This window comes from Vulpes lagopus, chromosome 11 (genome assembly GCF_018345385.1).
Source record: "Vulpes lagopus strain Blue_001 chromosome 11, ASM1834538v1, whole genome shotgun sequence".
NCBI lineage: Eukaryota > Metazoa > Chordata > Mammalia > Carnivora > Canidae > Vulpes > Vulpes lagopus.
The window spans coordinates 70,820,692-70,841,364 of NC_054834.1; the positions used below are offsets into that span (position 1 = coordinate 70,820,692).

The 20,673-nt window shown below is 57.0% G+C and overlaps 1 protein-coding gene across 5 annotated transcripts in view; it reads right to left on the bottom strand.

Moving 5' to 3' along the window:
- Positions 1-803: 803 nt before the first annotated feature.
- Positions 804-20,673, bottom strand: part of NADSYN1 (NAD synthetase 1) — a 38,541-nt gene continuing 18,671 nt past the window's right edge. For 2 of the 5 annotated variants that reach the window (XM_041722215.1, XM_041722214.1), the window contains 12 exons: positions 17,704-17,778; positions 16,678-16,802; positions 16,169-16,217; positions 15,656-15,758; positions 15,062-15,230; positions 13,979-14,114; positions 13,254-13,360; positions 6,580-6,711; positions 5,863-5,932; positions 2,793-2,921; positions 2,208-2,384; positions 804-1,030 (listed from right to left, as the gene is read on the bottom strand). In XM_041722215.1, the coding sequence (XP_041578149.1) occupies positions 980-1,030; positions 2,208-2,384; positions 2,793-2,921; positions 5,863-5,932; positions 6,580-6,711; positions 13,254-13,360; positions 13,979-14,114; positions 15,062-15,230; positions 15,656-15,758; positions 16,169-16,217; positions 16,678-16,802; positions 17,704-17,778 (1,323 nt within the window). In that variant the 3' untranslated portion in view covers positions 804-979. The other 3 variants (XR_005982689.1, XM_041722216.1, XM_041722217.1) reach the window with 3 other exon arrangements.

The window sequence follows — 20,673 nt, forward strand, 5'->3', positions numbered from 1 at the left end:
GGGGGACAAGGGGTTGTTTTGCTCCTGTGTCCACAGGGGGTCCTGGGTTCCAGGAACGGACACCATCTCATGGTGGCAGCCTTTGGGGAAGGAGAGAAATGTGTCAGTCCCCCTGCTTGGGGCATGGCTTTAGTGCAGCCTGATTCATAGTTAGCAGCCCTGCCGTCACTGTGGGAAGGCGAGGCTTCGCAGGCCCAGACCCCTGCCTGGACCAGGACGTATGGGAGGGCTGTGGGCTGTCTGGCCACTCACCATCCACTCTTCCTGCTGTTCTCACACCTCCTGGTCCTAGGGGGGATCCCTGCACTATAGATAACTGGTTCAGGGATGGGTGTTATGACCCAGCAGGAAAACACAAGCCCTAATTTCCTGCTGGGTTTAAACCTGGGGGTTTGCAAGGCTGGGGCCATAGCACCCCGATGTGGAGCATGAGGAAAGCCAGCAGAGGCAGGGGAGCTGAGCAGGGCAGGGGGGCAAGAGTCAAGTTCTAAGGACATGTGCACACCCTGGATCCAGCCAGACCTGAAGTCGTCACAAGCCCTGCACCATTCCATATGTTAGCCAATAAACTCCTTTTCTTGTTTACAAGTTTCTTTTCTCGGGTAAGGCTCTGGGCAGAGGGAGCTGCACAGATCCCACCCTGTGGGTGTGAGTGGCCACCCCCCTCTTAACTTCACTCTGCTCCAGGGAGGCTGCGGTCCCCTGGGGCTTAGCCTCAGAGAGAGGATTCTGGGAACTGAGGGGGTTTAGGAGCAGATGGAAGAGGCGGCTCCTCACCCCCACCAAATAAACCGACTCCGCTCCCAGAAATCACATGCTCTTTATTTGAGCCTTTTTTTTAACGAACTAGAATGAAAAGACCCCTCTTCCATCAGATGTGAAACAGGATGCTGGTGCACTCTCTGGGCAGATTACTGGCGAGGCCGACGTAACACCAGGGACCCTGGCGGTGGGGAGCCCTCCTGTGCAGGAGCCAGCGTCAGTCCACGCCATCCAGGTCCTGACGGCCTCTGCTCTCCAGCTGACGAACCTAGATGGGAAGTCACACGAATGTCCATGGACAGATGCTAACAGCCACACAATCCAAACACACTGGTTTGCACCAAATAAGAGTGGAGGTCACAGGACTGGACAAGCAGCCCAGGAAGCAGTCCCCACCGTGTGCGAGGGTGTGGGAAGGATGACAAGCACATGCACTGGACAAGTCTGGGAGGACATGTCTCAGTACATCGTGGCAATCCTGGCTGTCCAAGACCATGGCGGGTTGTATCTCTGCCTGTGTGGGCCTGCTGAGGGGTCCGCACCTGTCTGTATTTGGAGTTGAGGTTAGGGTTAGGGTTAGGGCCTCCAAACTCCACTCCTGATGCAGGGGGACCCACCACTGAGTGCATGTGGGCCAGCCGAGCCCCGCCTCTCACTTACACCTTGTCTGGAAGCTGGGCTGCCTGGGCATGGCAGGTGCGGCAGCGTCCCAGCCCTCTGCCCACCAGATGCCAGAGGTGCAGACCCTACCTGAGGTGCCATAGTGGGGAACGTCTCAGACAGGCCTGCCCTGCCACCCTGAGGTGACCTGCCCCCACCCCGAGAACTGTGACCCGGATACGCAGTATGACTCGGTGTCTGTCCTCCAGATCCATGTCCTCTACAGAGACGCCTCTCTCAGCTACCAGACACAGAGTGCGTCCGTCTGGCCTGCCATGTTCACTGGTGCAACGTTGTGCTCATCACAGCGCAGCACGGCCAGTGTACCGAGGGCTCCCTGCCAGCACCTTCCTTCCCACGGGCTATTCCGACGCGTCCCATGTGCCCTGTGCCCTGGTTCCAGTGCTTGGCCCTGGAGAGGGAAGGTGGGAAGGGCCTGGACTTGCTCTTCAAACTGATTTTACTAACCCTTCCTTCATCCTACCATTATTTATGAGAAAAGGCAAGGCAAGGCAGGTACTTTAGACACGCAACACCGTCCGGATACATGGGTTGTCTGGAAGCGACAGCGGGTGGCCCCGCAGCCACATGGCTGCTTGTGTGAGTACCACGGCACAAAGACACACACGTCCCGCCGACAGGCTTTAAACACACTCATCCCTTTGCGGAAATTGCCAGTAAAAAACATGGCCGTGAACGGAAAGCTTTTTGTCCTCAACGGAAGAGAGCCGGTGATTCCCCGATAGACGCTGGACGTGGAAAAAAGCCACTTGCGCCTAACTCACCTGATCTTCTATGCACCGAAACTGCCAAGGCCAGCTGCTGTTGTACAGAAACGGCCGCAGGTCAAACCTGTTGTCGTCGGGGCTGTAGCTCTCTGCGTGGTAGGCGGGCGTGAGCGTGGTCATCTTGTGTCTGTTCATGGCGTATTTCGAGAAAAACTGCCTCACTTTGTCAGCCACCTGGTGGGCAAGGAACACATGGGCTGGAAGCTGGTGAAGCTGCCAGGACCCAGGGCAGGGCTCTCGCCTGTACGCCGCCGCACTGTGTGTGAACCTCCCCAACGGCAGTCGGCTGGGCTGTCACACAGTGGTTCCTGACCCCAGTGCTTTAGGACGCCGTGGTGGCAGACCTGAGGCTTTGGTGGTTCTCTGGGGGCCACCAGGTGAGCCCCAGTGGGCCTGACTGGAGCTGGACAGCGGGCAGGGCCGGTGTGACAGGTGCCAGGCCCCACTCAGAGGAGCTGACCACTGGGCAGTAGTGTCATGGGGGACAGAGCACCATGTTCAAGGCCATGTCACACAGACTCGCTCCCAGCCAAACTCTCCCCATAAAGGGACTGTGCCTGCCGGCTCCCGCATGTGTCCTACCTGCCTTGGGGAACACACGTCTTTCCACATGTTGACGAGCTTGCAGAACATGCTGTAGGGCCCGGCCTTGGCGATCTTCCGGAGCCTGCCGTAGACAGAGAGCTCCGCGTACGTCATGCCCATGTCTTCCTGCAGAAGAAGGAGAGGCAGCGGGATGGCGCTGGAGGATGCTTGTGGCTCCCAGTGCTGCTGGGGCCTGAGACCTGGGAGAGGGACAGGTCCCCTTGGGACCAGGAGCAGGTACATGGGCATGCTCCCCGTCACTGCCTGGCGACATGGAGCCAGCAGCAGGAGAAAGGGACCAGCCTGGCTTCAAGGGCTGTGATGGACTGCGATGTGGACCCGACAGGGTATATCTCCAGGTTCCAAGCCCAGAACCTGCAAGCTGTGGGCTTATTTAGGAAAATAAAGATCTCTGTAGATATAACGAAGCCAAGCGTCTTTAGATGAGATGGCCCTGGATGTGGGGTGCCTTTATATGAGACGGAATGGAACACATGGGGAGGAGAACCCGCATGAAGAGAGGTAGGGGGGACGTGGCCGCGGACCAGGAAGCCCCAGCAGCTAGACGAAGGACCCTCTCCTGGAGCCCCCCGGGGAAGCGTGGCCCTGCAGATGACCTGATTTCGGCTTCCCAGCCTCCAGAGCGATGACAGGGTATGGTTCTCTCATTTAAGCTGCTGGCCAGTAGTGTTTGGCTCTGGCAGCCCCAAGATGCCAGGACCAGCGTCAGGCACAACACCCCCTCAGACTGGCCCTGTGCCCTGCCCCAGGGAGCCCGCTATCCTCAAGGGTGGACAGCTCAGCACAGGCACCCGAGCCACGCTGGCCACAGGATGCCAGCCTCACACTGAGGCTCCCACGAGCTAGCCCTTTGTGCGTTTCTAGTGTTTGGTCTAACCCCTGCTCAACTCCTGCTGTGCCCCGGAATATATATACAGTCAGAGCCTGATGAGAGAGACAGATGGTGACACTGGCATTTTGTGGCACAACAGGACAGCCCTCACCTCCAACCAGGGTCTGCAGGACCCCCTGTGACCAGTGACCAGGCCCTCCCTCCTGCTCCCCACTGCTCATCCTGGCCTTCCCTGCTTTGCTCCTCAGCTTGAGGAGGCCTGTCCTGACCCCTATCGAAGGGACACTGTCATCATCAGGTCACCTGGGTGGATCGTGTGGGCAGCACTCTGAGCCACCTGGGGACCTCATGGTTACTTCCCGCTTGTTTGTCCCTGGGACTCACATAAATGGCGATGCCCCAGTGCCTAGCGGGTCCTGCCTCGGACCTCCTTCATGCTTTCTTCTGCATGAGGTGGATATTTTCCAGGGTGACATCTTGATTCCCTATATTCAACAATACTACTTGGAGGCTTTAATACCCCACTTTCAACAATGCATCCCCCCAACAAGGGGATGGAAAATGCGAACCATACAAACCAACTAGATCTAACACATCTCTCTAGAACTTCTGCCCACACCTATAGAGCGCACATTCTCCTCGAGGCACCCAGAACGTTGCGCAGGACAGACCAACTGCTGGGCCATGAAATTGGCCTCCGTGAATTTTTAAACACCGATAGCATCTGCTCTCCAACCATCAAGGACCAGGATTACAAATTCAGTAACAAACAGAAATTTCAGAAACTTACAAATGTGTGAGAATCAAACTGCAGACTCTCGAGTAACCAATGGGTGAAGGAGAAACCACGAGGAAAAGGAGAGCATGCCTGGAGAAGCAGGATGCAGATGCAGCCTACAATGTGGGGCAGGGGGCGTGGTGGTAAGGGAGGAATTTATAGTTGGGAACCCCTGCATTCAGAAAGAAGACCTCACTTTCCACCTTATGCCACATGGGGAGAAGTGCAAACTGACCCTCAAGCACGCAGCAGGACAGGAAAAGAGAGGGCAGGAAGGGGCTGCAGAAAGCCTAGTGCTCCCAGACACTGCCAACGAGCCACCCCAAATGGAAACTCAGAAAACAGTTCCGTTTACAGTTGGATGCAGATAATATGCTTAGAAATAAGCGTATTATCACAAGACAAGTGCATGCTCACACCCTGAAAACAACAAAACACTGGAAGATGGTAAGAAGCCTGGAGTGAGGAGGGAGGAAGACACGCCATGTCCAGGCCTCAGAATACCTCATGCTCTCAGGTGGCAACACCTGTCAATCTGAGCTAAGGACTCAGTGCACCTGCTGTGGAAATCCAAGCTGGCGGTGCAGGTGCAGCAGAAAATGACTCCCTGGTCTCAAAATTCATATGGAAATTCAGAGGGCCCAGCACAGCCAAAATTATGTTGGAAAGGATGATGAAGTTGGAAGAGTCACATTTGTCGATATCCAAACTTACTACCAGGCTGTGGTGACCAAGGTAGTGAGGCACAGACACAGGGTCAGACACACGGGTCAGCAGGACAGAGTCCAGGAGAGGATCTACACACCTACAGCCAGGTGATTCCCACCAGGATACCAAGACACTCAGTGGGAGAAAGAATCGCCTCTTTGACAAAATGGTGCTGAGACATCTGTTTCTCTGCATGCAAGAGGACGAGGCTAGATCCCTTCCTCACATCACACACCAGAACTAACTCAACCAGGTCACAGACTTAAATATAAGAGTAAAATTATAAACTCCTGGAAAGAGCACAGGTAAACCTCTGTGACCAAAGGAGCTGCAGCAGGAAGGTCAGCTGTCACAGACTGCAACGGCTCACGGCCACCCCACCTCGTCCACAGAGCTGCACACCACAGCCTGTGGTCCCGAGCAGCCCTCAGTGCTGTAGGCCAATGTGGGATGGGATGGGGGAATCAAGAGCGATTCTTCTGAGGCCACACCCCTGCCACCTGCAAGGGACTTGCCCCACTCACCCCGCCTCCTAGGCATCAGCCTCAAGAAGGCTGAATTGAAATGTCAAAGCATTGTGACTGGCACTGAGTCCTGGGGTCCCCGGCCAGGAGCCTGGAGATAGAGCACAGGTGCTCGGGACAGAAAGGAAGCAGTAGGAGAGCCCAGCACAGACACGACGAGGAGGGGATGGGGAGGAAGCACGGTGACGAAGCCACTACCACTACCTCGTCAGTCTGGGACACCTGTCCGTCGGTCAAGGGCTCCAGCTCTGCGGTGGCCGGTGCTGCCAGGATGCTGTGGCCAAGACACACAGAGGCCAGTCATGATGGCTGCCACAGTGCCCATGAGCCTGGGGAGAAAATCCCCAACCCAACTGTCCCAGTCTCCAGCAACGCCCCTGTCAACACACTTCTATCAGCACTGCCGAGCCAGGGCTAGTGGTGCTGAGCTTTCTTGGGGAGAGGGACCTCCCCAAGAAAGCCCAGCCCAAGATGTCCAGGGGGCTTCAGGACCAGGGGCAGGAGGTGATGGCCGGGAGCCACCACACGGGGCTTTTCCACGGAAGCACCACTCACATTCAGGGCCGGTGGTGCTTTCTGTGGGGCCATCCTGGGCATGCAGGACACCTAGGAGCACCTACCATTCTGAGCATGCGGGCCACCAGGAGCACCTACCATCCTGGGCGTGTGGGCCACCCGGGGCATCTACCATCCTGGGCATGTGGGCCACCAAGAGCACCTACCTGAGAGACGCTGAGCACACTCTGCTGTGAGATGTCGCCCAATGTTCCTGGGGGGCCTGGTGGAGCCCCGGCATGAAGGGGGCAGCCTGGTCACAGGACCCCACGTGCCCGCTAAAGGGCAGGATGGTTTTCATCAGCCAGAAGGGAGCTGTGGCAGGGGCTATGAGGGTGCAGCCACGGGCTGGCGGGCAGCACTCACCGCTGCAGGGCGGGAAGCTGGAAGTGTTCCATGCAGAAGTGGACGAAGGCCTTGAGGTCCGTCTTGCTGATCCCACCTATGGGGTTGATGTCTGCACTGGAGCAGTCATACTTGGTCAGGTAGCCCAGGAGACTGCAGGGAAAGAGCATGTGGTTTCAACGAGGCTGAGCCCAGGGCTACAGATCCTGCGTGCGGCCCAGTCCCCAGTCCTCAGGGTGCGGAGCCAGAGCTTGGCAAGCTGGAGAGTTTCGGAGAAGCCTGGCACACTGGAGCCGTCTGCAAAGAGGCAGAGGCTGCGGACCAAGGGCAGGTACTCAGCACGCCCGAGAAGGCAATGGGACCAGCACACAGATCTGGGAAGGACCCGCATCCAGCTGGGAGCGGCGTGTCTGCAGGGCAGGCCGGGGACAGCAGAATGTGGGGCCGAGGGGTGGGGTCCCTAGGACGGGGGGCCGGACTTCTGAGCACGTGGATGCTGAGTCAGCAGCAGCAGGGCCACCTCTCCAGGCCTGTTGACTCCCCCTGCCAGAGATGTCCTGTGGTGGGCAGAGAGTGGCCCCAAACATACCACAGCCTCTGCCCAGAACCTGTGAACACGTGACTCTGAGGGCAAAAGGGATTTTGTGGATGCAATTAAGCTAAGGTCGTCGAGGTGAGGTTTTTATCCTGGACCTCAGGTGGGCCCCTGATGCAGTCACAAGCGTTCTCAGAGGTACAGTAGGGAGGCAGGGGGCCAGAGCCAGAGGAGCCGTGAGCAGGGGAGGGGCGCAGATGTGGCCCCACTGGCTTTGTCCCGAGCCGAGGGATGTGGCGCCTCCAGAAGGAGCCAGCCCTATCGACACCTGGAGTTCAGCCCAGTGAGATTCGTAGCAAACTCATATCCTACCGACCTGCCAGCGGGCACGGTGCCCTTGAGCCACCAACTCCTGGTCACTCATTACACACACCCTCCAGGGGACGCATCCCTCTCCACCCACCGTGTTCTCTCGCTGGACCTCTGAGTGACGGCAGGTCTCCACTCACATCCCAAGCCCTGGCCCCCACGGGGTGACTCCCAACCCTGGCCTTCACCCCTGAACCTCCTCGGTGTTGGCCTTCCAGGGCCTGGCCTTTGCTGGTGTCGCCAGGCACATGTGTCACTGCTCCCAAGATCACACTTCCACACCAGCGGCAAAACACCTGCTCACTCCGCCAGGCTGTCCTACGCCTGGTCTGGCTGAAGAAGCACCTGCCCCGACAGCATGGGCCCCATCCAACCTCCACCCACACAACCAGCCTTCCATTCAAGAGAAAGACTAACCTCTCGTCCCTTCAGACTCCTGCCAGGGAGCAAGGCCTTGGGTCTAAGAGCCCCAGGGCACCAACAGAGGGGCAGAGAACACCTGGTCGCTGCCTTGAGCGGGAGCCCCTCTCCTGCACCCCGGGGTGGGCGCCCCGCCGCTCCGTCCTGTTGGGAGGGGCAGCTCTGGGAGACAGCGATCTACCGGCCAGAGAGACGATGTCTCCGTTCTACCACAGGCCTCTCCTGCCACTCAGATGCATCAGGAGCTGATGGTGTCGGGGACAGACAGGTGCGGCACCCTGGTCAGCTAGGAGACGCACTTGGGGCAGGGCTCCTGCCTGCTCTGTCTTGGCGCGGAAGTCCAGAAGGGAGGTGGCCGCCTTGGAGATGGCAGGCCACGTGTACGCATGAAAGATGGATAGACTTCTGCTCAGATGTCAGCCCCAGGTAGTGTGCTGGCTGGACTCAAAGGACAGCTGCGCTGAAGGAGTCATGTCCTGGGCCGAATGTCTGTGTGTTCCCCAAATTCACATTTTGAAGCCCCAACCCCCAAGGCAACTGTTTGGAGGTAGGTCTTCAGGAGGTCGTAGGGCTAACTGAGGTCACTGGGGTGGGGCCCTGATCCCATAGGCCTGGCGTCCTCACTAGAAGAGGAGACCCCAGGGCTCTCCACATCTGCCGAGGGAGGGCGCTGGGACAAGGCGCGTCTGCAGGCCAGGAAAAGGGGGGGCCTCGCCAGGAACCCCGTGGTGGGGTGGACAGCCAGCTGCACCCCCAGAGCCAGGCTCTGAGTTGTCCTGCTGTGGTGCCTGTGGACTGGGACGGTCAGCTGGCAGGCGTGTTCACAAACTCCACCACCCCAGCCCTTCTACTCCCGGGAGCTAAGTATGCCCCAGGACCCCATCCTCCTGTCCCATGCCCCCGTGCCCTCCAAGCCAAATCTCTCAGGGACATGTCCATTCCCCTCCTGCTCTCTCTCCAGCCATTGCCACCAGGTTCCTGCCCTGGCCCCTCCTGTAGAGTCCCCTAGCCCCGTGGCCAGCCCCAAGGCCCCCCTATACCTGAGCACAAGCACCAGCAGCCCCAGAACAGCCTCTCTGCCTACCTCCAGGGGCCTCTACTCTTAGTGTCACTCCCACTGCTGGCTGCCCCGCCTCGTCTGTGGCTCTCTTGTTCAGGAACCCTGAACCCTTCCCTTCTCTGTCCATGTTCAGTCCTGTGCTGGTCCCAGCTGGTCTCGCAGCTTTAAAGGGCATTGTGTCACCTGGGGACTTCCAGATTCAGGCGTGTGACTCACGGCTAGACTCCAGGGCCCCGTGTAACTGCCTACTACCATGCACCTCCACGGGGGTGTCTGGAAGATGTGTCAGAGCCAACACTCCCAACACTGGGCCCTGACCCCACACCCCACTAAAGGCCGGCCCATCCTTTCGGTTGCTTGGGTTGGCCAGGCGTCCTCACCCCACGTCTGGTCCACCAGCACATCCTGTCGCTTCTCCCGCCAATACCAAAATATACCAGGAGCCAAGCATGCCTCGCTGTCCCCATCCTCACCCTGCCCCACCCTGCCAGGCCGCCCCCGCCAGGCCAGACCTGGACTAATAGGAGGTGAACTTGCTGCACCACTCTTCAAAACCCTCCAGGGACGTCCCCCCTCATGTAGGGAAAGGCTTAGGACACCTTAGGACACCAGCTGAGGTCCTGCTGCAGGTCCCCCAGCACACTCCCCGACTGGACCTTACAAGCCACCGGGGAATCAGGGACTGGCCACCTTGCTGCCTGCAAGGGCAGGAGGTCAGCTAGCAAGCAGGGGCCTGCAGATGGGGAGGGGATGCTCCGTGCCCCCTCATGGTGCATTCCGAGCTCACCAGCCCCTCCAACGGGACAGGCTGCCCTCCCGGTATGGCTCGAGGTACAGTGCTTGGCCTCATGGCTCCTCCAGCCCCTCTGCACTCAGCACTGACTGCCAACATGCCCCTGGCCAATCAGGGTTCCGACCTTGCCCTGACCTCTTGCTGTGGGTGACCAGGGGCTGGGGGCCCCTCCCAGACACCTCAGGGCCTCCTGTACGGCAGGCTCTGTGCAGGAAGGAGGGAGCACAGTAACCCCAGAAAGGCCTGCATGCACGACTTCCTTGAGGGGCTTAGCTGGCAGCAGGGATCGGGGGGGGGCATTCCCATCACCCCCTAACTGAATGCCCCCACTCTGCATTGTTCAGCTGTAGTCAACCGCAGCCATGAGTGCCACCTGATGCTGGGTCCTGTATCCCAGCATATCACAGGATACAGGGGGCACCTCATTCCCACAGCCCCCACTGCACCAGGACCTGGCATCTGTGGGCCACCTGTCCCCTGCCTCGTGCTCACCCCGATCACCTCTCCTCACAGCTCCTCAGCTCCCGGGCCCCTCTGTCTCCAGCACCCTTGCCTGGCTCCCCTGCACTACACGTGTGAGTGACAGAGCGTGGCCCCACCCCCAGGGTGTCCTTAGCTTCCGTGCTGCCCGCCTAGTTCCCTGATCTATCTTGCTCGCTTGTCACCACGCCCCTCAAACATCCAATGCCTGCCCCCCACCCTTGCTCGGCTGGTGACCCTGCTTCCTGCTTCACCGAGGACAGTCACTGCCCTGACCCTACACCACCCCCGACCTGCATCTGTGCCGTCTACTCTGCGGCCTCCTGTTGCCATGGACATGTTGGCTGGACTCCCAGTAAAGCCGACTGCTTGCCTGGCCACTTGCTCTCACCTCCCCGTGACACCAGCTCTTCAGCCACGTCTTCCTGCCTCATTGGCGACTCTGTTCCCTCCCCACTAGACCTCTCTCATCGCCCCTTAAAACACCTGCCCTTGTCCCATTGCTCTTGCGAGCTACCATGCTGTACCTCCCCTCTCTTGCAGTGTCAAACTTCCAGAAAGAGCTGACCCCCAGTCCCCTCACCCACCACCCACTCTCCTCCAACCTGTCCTAGCTGGGCTCCCAGTATCTCCCTCGGACAAGACTGGGCTTTTCAGACAGATGACTATGGCTCCCTGTCCTAGTCAGCTTTCACCACAGGACATTTGCACAGACTGTTCTCTGGGCTCCTCAGGCCCTTATAAACCAACTTCCCAAAAAGGCTGTCCCTGGCCACTCCAGTTACAAGCCCACATTCCCCAACTCTCCCTGTGCTTGCCCTGGTTTTCTCCATAGACTTTCCATACCCTACACACATGATTAGTTTCCTATTACCAGCCCCCTCCCACTAGAGTAAAACGGGAATCGCTTTTCTGTTTTGTTCATGGTACCGAGAGCAATGCTGACACGTGGTACCCAGCCAACTGTTCCTTGAGGGGTGAGCACATCAGAGTGCAACAGGACCAAAGTTAGAATGAGAGGTTAACCTGTTCACAAGAACCAGCAGGGCAGAGTGCGTAGACCTGAGGCTCTACCTCGGCATGTGAGCAACGGGGGTGTAGTACGTGACCACCGTTCCTACGGGAACAGGAAACAAACACAGCAGAGGAAGCATGACTGCAAGGTTTATGCGGCTGCAGACAGACTTCTAAATACCCATGAGGAAAGGTGGGCAGCTAAAAGTGATGAAAAGACGTGAGTACGTGAAGAGATGGCAGAGAGAACTACTTACTTTCTGAAGTGACATCTAGAAACCTTTAAGCACCCAGAAGCCCACTCCCACGCTGGACAAAATCATTGTTATTTTTTGCTAAAATGTTAAATTCCAGAAGACAACGGACAAGAGTTGTGAAGGGAAATGTTGCAATGAAATAATCACATGACAAGTCCACCTCTTGTTCAAAGCCACAAAACAAAACACACCCATATTCTCAATGGCATCAGGCTCAGGATATGTACCAGCCGTCACATCCTTCCTGACACATCACTGCCTTATGGAAGCCCCGCAGGCAATAGAAGAGAATGAGAACTGACAGGATGTGCATGAGAACCATGAGAATTTTCTCTCAGCTACAGGGCGCTGATTTCAAATGATCATAATTAGGAAATACCAAAAGCCCAAAGTAATATTTAACAGAGAACACATTTGAGGGACGCTTGTGTAGTTCAACGGTTGAGCGTCTGCCTTTGGTTCAGGGTGTGATCCTGGGCTCTGGGGTCAAGTTCCGCATCAGGCTCCCCACAGGCAGGGAGCCTGCTTCTCTCTGCCTATGTCTCTGCCTCTCTCTGTGTCTTTCACGAGTAAATAAAATATTTTAAAAAAGAGAGAGAGAGAGAGACATGCAGGATCCAAGATATTCAAGCTACAAATAGAAAGATGGATGGATAGACAGATGGAGGGATGGGTGCACGGATGGGTGGGTGGGTGGATGGATGGATGGATGGATGGACAGAGAGATGAATAGATTAGTGGACAGATGAATGGATAGGTGGACGGATGGATGGATGGATGGATGGACAGAGAGATGAATAGATTAGTGGACAGATGAATGGATAGGTGGATGGATGGATGGATGGATGGATGGACAGATGGATGGGTAGATGGATGGATGGATGGACAGACCAATGGATGGGTGGACAGATGGATGGACAAGTGGATGGACAGGTTGACAGATGGATGGGCAGATGAATGATAGGTGGATGGGCAGATGGATGGATGGATGGATGGATGGATAGGTGGATGGATGGACAAATGGATGGGTAGATGGATGGGTAGACAGATGGATAGGTGGACGGATGGATGGACAGATGGATGGATGGATGGATTGGTAGACAGATGAATGGAGGGGTAGATGGATGGACCGGTGTAGAGATGAACAGATAAACAAATGACAGATTAAGTTCTTGCCCCCCTCCGCTAACAAGGAGCAGTGAGGACACCTGAGCGGGGCCTGCCTAAGAGAATTGGAGATGTCAAGGCTGGAGAAGCCTCCCAGCCTCCACTGTTCAACCTAAAGGTCACCTGAAATTTATCTGGGGAACAACAGGGAGGCTCTGAGTTTTTTTTTCACTGGCGAATTCATGACAAAGTATTTCTGGTCCACATCAGAGGTGAGCTGTCTGGTTAGGAGTGAAAACTAAATGTAGGATGTGGTGGGATTGCCCAGGAGAAAGAAATGGGCAAAACTGCCTGAGGTGGGTTAGGGAGATAGATCCAGACCCAGCACAAAGGAAGAGCTCCTAGCAGGTGCAGCTGGTCTGAGCCGGGCTGGTGGGCAGGGTGCCAGAGGGAAGTGGTGTTGACTTGTCTCCACACCAAGTCATCATGAAGGTCTGGAGCAATGATGTCCCAGGGGTGCTAGATGTGGCCTGACCCGTGGGGTGATGTGACCCCCACACCATGTCTTGCAGATGCAGTGAGTACTGGCTGGGGCCTGGAAACACCATCAGGGAGCACACGCCCTTGGAGATCTGGGTGCTAGGAGTCGGATACACGCACCTCTCGTCCACGTTGGCCGACCCCAGCACCAGGAGTCCACCACGAGCGCCCCGGGCCCAGAGGCTCAGCTGAGCAAACAGATATGCCAGGACCATCCTTAGCCGAGCCTAGGGGACACAACAGGAAATGTCACCCTGTGCTGGACACAGGGGGGCACATGCCCACTGACACCCCGCTCCTCGCACAGCTCCAGAGAAAGGGAGCCTAAGTGGTGTAGGAGCTTTCTTGCATCCAGAGAAAACAGGGTCCTCCTGGCCTGAGAGCTGCTCAGCGAGTGGTGCCTGTATCAAAGATGGGGTGATCCAGAGCTGGGGAGCCAAGAGCTCCAGTCATGGGACGGGGCTGCAAGGAAATCCCGGCCCCTTGTTCCACCCCCTTCACAGCTGGCTGTCCCCCCGAGGATGGACAGCCACTCTGGCTGGAAGAAAAGGGACAGAGATGGGCCAGAGCCCAGCGGCTGGATCCCAGGGTCCTCTTTCTCCGCACTGACCAGCCGGGCTCCAGCTCCTCAGCAACCTGGGAGGAAGGGCGGGCATGTGGAACCACTCCCGGAAGATGCAGAAACCCCACACGCACACCTGCGTATCACATCTCACCCACCAATTCTCGCACACTCACACGCGTATGCACTCATGCTCATGCACAACCACACACGTGTGCATGCACTCCCGCGGCATTGCCCACGAGGCCCCATGCGGTGACCGCGGCCCGGCTGGGAGGCTCACCTGCACATTCTGCAGCGCCAGGTTCTCCCTGCTGCTTCCACCATGAGCCGCAAACAGAGGCCTCTTACCCGTCACCAGGCTGAAGATCCCCACGACGGCTGTCACCGCTGGGTCGATGTTGAGACCAATGTGGTGACTGTAGGGGACAGGGTCGGTGTGCTCAAGGTGTGTGCGTGCATGTGTGGTAAAACACACAAAGCCCCAAATACACCTTTTCTACCATGTGAAAGTGCATACTCAGTGAGTGCACTCGAGGTGCTATGCAGCCCGTCCCTCTGTCTAGTTCCAGAACCTGCCCTGCAGCCCCCGTCCCAGCCCCTGACCATGACCCCACTCTCTGTCTGCAGGGTTGCCCATGGGGACATTCCTGCTCTCTGTGCCGCTTGGTGCCTGGCATATTTCACTGAGCATCACTTTTCCAGGTTTATCACAAGGTACGAGGTATCTGAGCATCTCTCCTTTCTGAAGCCGATCGATACCCCATTCTGTGCACAGACCTCATCCATCTATTGCCGGACACTCGAGCTGCTTCTACACTCAGACTGCTGTGCATGGCATCACCATGAATGTGGGCACAAATATCTGAGCCCCTGCTTTCTGTTCCCTTGGGAACATACCCAGGAGTAGTGCTGCTGGGGAGGGGGTAGGCTTTAGCTGACCTCAGTACATAGACAGGCAACTCCTCATTTTTCCCCCAGCAGAAGAACAAATGGAAGACCCCGAATGGACTGAGTCTCCCCGTCTCCACCTTCTTCAGGTACAGGGAACCAGCTGGGTAGAGTAGCAGGCTGTCACAGAGCCAGCGCCACCACCCCCCTTGAGCTGTGAGTGGGGTCTTGGTTCCCACACTGGGGGAGCCCATGACCCTGGTGGCCACTTCCTGGGACACAAGGAAGACAGGAAGGAGGGGTGATAATCCAACAGAGGCAGGGTCTGGGGGGACCTGAAGCCGTTTCCCTAAAACCTGGCTCACGATGGGCTGCAGCAATCTGCTCAACCCCCACATGCACATCTAACCACGGGTGTGGGCTCTGATCCCATTGCCGGGGCCTGCCCAGGCCCCACACCGGCAGCCTCCCCTACCTTCCAATCTGCCGGGCCAGCTCCTTGGCTCTGTCACATGTCTCCTGGGACGAGTTCTCACTGGCCATGTAGCAGGTCGTCAGTAGGCGCCCGCAGAGGTCTCGGGGGTCCTGGGGTGTGTAGCTGAGCTGGTCCACGATGGCCCGGACATCAGCCAGCACTTCCTGGTCTGAAAACCACCAGATGGTGAGTAACAGGTAGTGGCCAGCTGCTGTGCACTGTGCGCGGTACTCAGCGCCCAGTCCCTCCCCTGTGTCCCGGCAACATCTCCATGTATGTAGCATCCCCTTCACTTTCCTGGAGTGCACACCAAGGGGGTGGTCAACACACGGTGCATGGGGAGGATTTTGACCCGGGTCTTCCCACTGGGCCTCACTGCCAGCACACAGCTGCAGTGGGCATCTGACTTGATAGACTCAGCCACACTGGCCCAAAGCCCCAGAAAAGGACTTCGATGGCCTGCTGCCCTAGGTCCTGCTGTGACATCTGAGAGCATCTGCACAGCCTCCTTCACCCACGATGGCCACTCCCCGGGGCCCCCCAGCCCAGTCCTCACCCCCTGGAGCCTCGCTCAGACCAACGGATGCCACCTACTTCCATTCCTCACGGCCTCGCAGACCTGGCGGCACATGGAGTAGACGAGGCAGGCGGTGGCTGCGCTGTCCACCCCACCACTCAGAGGCAAGAAAAACCCGGCCTGGAATGGGCCAACCAAGTGCGGGTGTGAGGTTCCTCCTGAGCCTCGGAGGAGCTATGTGCCCCAAACTTAGCCCAGCTCCAGCCACAACATGGGGAAGAAGAAAGATGCCCTGCATGTTTCAGATGGACTTTCTAGAGGGAAAAGAATGTGAAGAGCACTTAGGACTAGTTCTCCACAATAAGTTACAGATGTCATGACCACAGAACCAGTGGGAGATGGTGTCTCGTCACTCTGAGTGTCATCAGACAAGACCCCAAAGACGGAGTCAAGCCCCTGTGTGCCCCTTGGCCTCTGGCTAATGTAGACTAAGCTTCTGACTGAGGCAGCTTCAAGAAATGCTTGCATTAAAAAAAAAAAAAAAATCACCAGTCTGCCACAGAATCAGACACAAACGCGGGAAACCTTACCTGTCGGCTGCGTCTTAAAAAGTCCCAGAGCCAGCAGGCGGGTCCCAGGCTGGGGAGCAAGGGGAAGTGTGAGGTCTGGTAGTTGCTGACCTGGTCAGCAGTTTATCTGGGGACAGGTGCCAAGGTAGGGGCAGCGCTGGGGAGACCTGCCAGTGGTGGGGGCCCTCCCAATACACCAAGTCTCTGTTTTAAGCATTTTATGTGAATAAATGCATTTTGGTCTCCAAACAGCCCTGGGAGGTAGGTGATCTCTTTGGCCCCATTTTAAAACAGAAAAACTGAGATACAAAAAGGAAAGGAGGGGCAGAGCCTTTGTACCCAAGTCCCCAGGCTGAGGAAGCCAGGCAGTCTGGCTGCACTGACCCATGCCTTCAACCCCAAGGCCACACGGCTTCCTCCTAACTGGGCGCCCACCCCGGGCAAGTCCTAGGCACCAGCTGCCTGCACTGCTGCGGCCCCTTTGGCCCCAGGAGCAGCACCACCCCCACGGGCACAAAGAGGCAGCCCACCTGATCTCCTCAGCCGGACTGTGGTACATCCACTCGACGGGCTCAGACGGTGGCTCCAGCAAGTCCTCGCGGCATGAGAGGGCAAAGTCCACCTTCACTCGGGGGTAGGGGCTCACCCGGCTGGCCTGATGGAGATTCAGGACATGACGCCCCTGCACCCCAAGCCCTCGGGGGCTGCTGCTCTGTCAGCCAGCAGGAACGCACATCGAGGCCACAGCGGTGCCCTCGCTCCCAGCAGGATGGCTGGAGTCAGACAGACAGATGGTACCCGGCGTTGAAACCCTCATACATGGTAGGGGCAGCTGCTGTGGACCGTCAGGAGTCCCTTCAAGATGAAAGCACAGAAGGTTCTCCTCCCGGGTGCGCCCCCAAGACAAAGAGGAAATGTCCTCATGAGAGCTTGCACAATGTTCCAGAGCGTCATCCATCAGAGAGCAAGTGGACACGTCCACGTGTCCTGAGTGGACGGGTGGATGGTCACCCTGCGGTGTACCCTTCTCATGGAATATTCTTTGGCTGTAAAAAGGCATAAAGCCCTGACAGCTGCTACAACCTGGACCATGTAAACGTTCTGCTCAGCGACAGAAGCCAGATGCCAACCTGATTTCGTCTCTGTGCAAGATGCAGAACAGGTGATTTCAGACATGGAAGGCAGGCTGGTGGTTCCCGGGCCACGAAGGGGATGTGGGGTCTGGGTTCCTTCTGTGCTGATGTACTGGTGGCTGCACAACCCCATGAGTGTGCCAAAAACCACCGAATCCCAGGGGGGCATGGGAAAAACAGCTCCACAACGTGGTCATTAAAAACCATTTTAGGGGCACCTGGGTGGCCGGTGAAGTGTCTGCCTGCAGCTCAGATCATGATCCCAGGGTCCTGGGATCGAGCCCCGCATTAGGCTCCCTGCTCAGCGGGGAGTCTGCTTCTCCCTCTCCCTTCACCCCTCTGTCCTGCTCTCTCTCTTAAAAAAATTTTTTTTAAAGAGTCCCCGGGGCATTCGAGCACCCGCATATGTCTTTACGAACTCACCGCCAGGTTTCGAGATGAAATCTCCGCCCTGTAGCTTCGGACATCCTCCAAATCCAAAGTTGCGGTGAGGACTTCCTGGGGAAGAGGTTTCGGAGAGAAAGTGTGATTTCCTGTTTTTTCCACTCACACGTGTGATTTGGCTGTTCTCACAGGTGTCCCAAGTTGCACATGCAAGTCACACCTTCTAAGGCAGGGACTAGGGACCTGTGGGTTCCTAGGGGTCCAGCCAGTGTTACTGACCCAAAGCCCTTCCCTCTCCTTGTTGCCACCAGAGCCTCCAGTGAACTCAGACACGGGGCAGTGGGACCTTAATCCCGGCACAGGATCCGATTCCACCAATCCATATCTGCCACGGACTTCTGAGACAGTGTCTCCCTCTTAAAAAGAAGCATGGGAGTGAGGGCCACTTTTCCGCTTTATGTGTGGTTATGTGGAGATGAGATAGCTGGAGGTGCTGCAGCCACCCTGTGATCAGGAGGAGAGGCAACCCCAAATCCAAGCCCACGCAGGGGAAGGCCAAGCCGGGGTACGGCTGAGAGGTGGAGCCAGAGCCCCGGCAATCCACGTGAGGGCCTGGATGTGCTGCCTGTGTGACCGCGGGTGACACTTCACTGTCTTTAAACCTCAAACAGACAGGAGTATTAAGAGTCCAAATATACCACAATATAGAAAAAGAATAAAATCTCGAAAAAACAGCAAAAAAGAGAAGGTTCTAATTCATATACATGATCCCTTTCTTTATGGAAAAAAACAAACAAAAAACTCCTAGTTATGTCACGAAAACATTGTGTCACTGCATGCAAGTCGGGGGCCGTGAGAGCTGGTCCTGTGCAGCACCGCATGATGTGAGGCAGCTGCAGCCACCCCCTCCCACCAAGAGGCCTGTGGGCAGCTGCCGTTGTCAGCACTGGGCCCAACCCAAGCTGGACACATCCAGAGAGAAAGAGAAAAAGGAGCTTATCTGTCCTCCAGTTCTCTCATCATTTCCCAGAGTGAAGGACCACCAAAGCCATGGTGCTTCCCACGAGACAAAACCAAGGGAAGTGTGAGGCCACAAAAGATAAAAAGACAGAGATGGTGTGAATCTTTTCATGAGCAGATGGCCCCATTCCATTCTTCCCTGAACGCCTGACCGAGGTGTCCCTCGGTTGTCAGAGAGCCTGAGAGTTTCAAAGAGCCCAAGAAGCACGTCCTAGGGAAGGGTCCACGGACCTGTGGCTCTGTGCGATGGCTCCGTGTGCCACACAATTCTTTTGGATCATGTAGGAAGCGGCAGGGCAGGGATGCCACGTCCCTCCCCGAACACTCTGACAAGATCAGAGAATTCTAGCCTGAGGGGCCCCAATGGGAGACGTGCTTGCCAACACCTGGGTGTGTGCTTCAAATGCAGGTCTGCGAGGGTCCAGCTGTGAGGCCTGCTGGGGCCCAGAACCTGCTCTCCTGGTGCAGCTGACCCTCAACCTATGCCAGTCAATCCCTGGCAAGGTGCACACGTCTCTGATGCCCAGCCCAGGGTCTGGCCACACCGACTGGGCCTAAGGATGGCCGGGCAGTCCACTGGGGTGAGGAAGACACACTGCCTTTTGCACGAACTTGACCTTTCCAGTCAAACCCTTCCGTCTTCATTGTGGCTAATGCTAAACACTTGGAGGCCTTTGGGGATGCCGTCAAGTGGCAAGCAGGGCCTGGGCGACCATGGCAGGGGTGTCCCTGCCGCCAAACTCCTGCCCATCGGGTAAGAAATCATCATGGAATTCACTTGCTCCACTTTGAAACCAAGTTTGGTTTTATAACCAGGTCCCTGACGACAACTCCAGCAAGGCTGTGAAGGAACCAGGTGTCACCTGGCCTCGCTGACGTGAGCACAAAAAAGTGAATGATGTTAGAGTTACGGAGAATTTACAACATGCTGTGAGCTTGCGCTGCTACTAGCTGCCTCTGAATTAGCATTTCTACCCATCTGCCCCCCAAAGGCAGGTGGATTCAGTGATGGGGGCTAATGCCGCGTGAGGGCCCACCGTGAAGCTGGGGCTGATGATCTGAACCTGCGGTGGGGCTGGCCTGCATGTCCGTTTCTGGCAATAACAGCAGTATCCTTTTTTTTGAATTTAAAAGCAAAAACCAGAAACAAAAGGGAGAGCAAACAATTCTCCACGAGGACTTTCTCCTCAGGTGCCTCCCCTGGGAGGGACATTGGGACATTCGTGTCCAGCATGGTCAGACGGACAACTGGACAGACGGACAACTGGACAGACGGCGCCCACACCCATGTTCTCTGTAAGGGGGCGAGTTTCCATCAGCTTCGCAGAGGCCTGTGCCCCAGCAAGGGGAAGACAGACCAGGCTTCTCAGCTGGCCCTCTTGACTGGCCTTGCCCCTGCCGTGTCCCTGTGCCCTGGGGCTGCAGTGATGCCTCTTCTGAGTGCATCCCACAGCAATCTGTGCAGACACGACCAACCCCAGCCAGCTGGCTGTGTCCAGTGAGACCACATGGCCCCTTGGAGCGAGGCCTCCCCCTGAGGAGCATGGGGCTCCCAGGACTCAGGCCAGGGTAGAATTGAGCCTACAGTTAACACACATGTGCCTGGACGTGTGGGGGAAGAGTGAGTCCCAAGGGGCCTCACTGAGCTCTCCTCCGCTCCACTCTTGTGAATGGGGACCCTCTTCGTGCACATACTAGGACCTGCTCCTGCTTATTCCCAAGGAGGGTTCCAACCCCACATCCGGGGGTCACCCACTCTGCTCTCACAACACAGCCTGCCCCCCGCATCGCCTGCCTGTTGGCTTGTCCCCAACGGTGACTCTGTGAGGCTAGGGTCCCTCATGTGCTGCACATGGGTGACTCACAGGCTGCAGTGGTCTCATCTGTCCAGGTTGGGCTGCATGCTATGTGGGGGCCCATCTCCTGACTGTGGCCAAGGTGGAGCCATCACAGCAGGTAGGACTTGCTATGAGCCGCATGAGCCCCCTG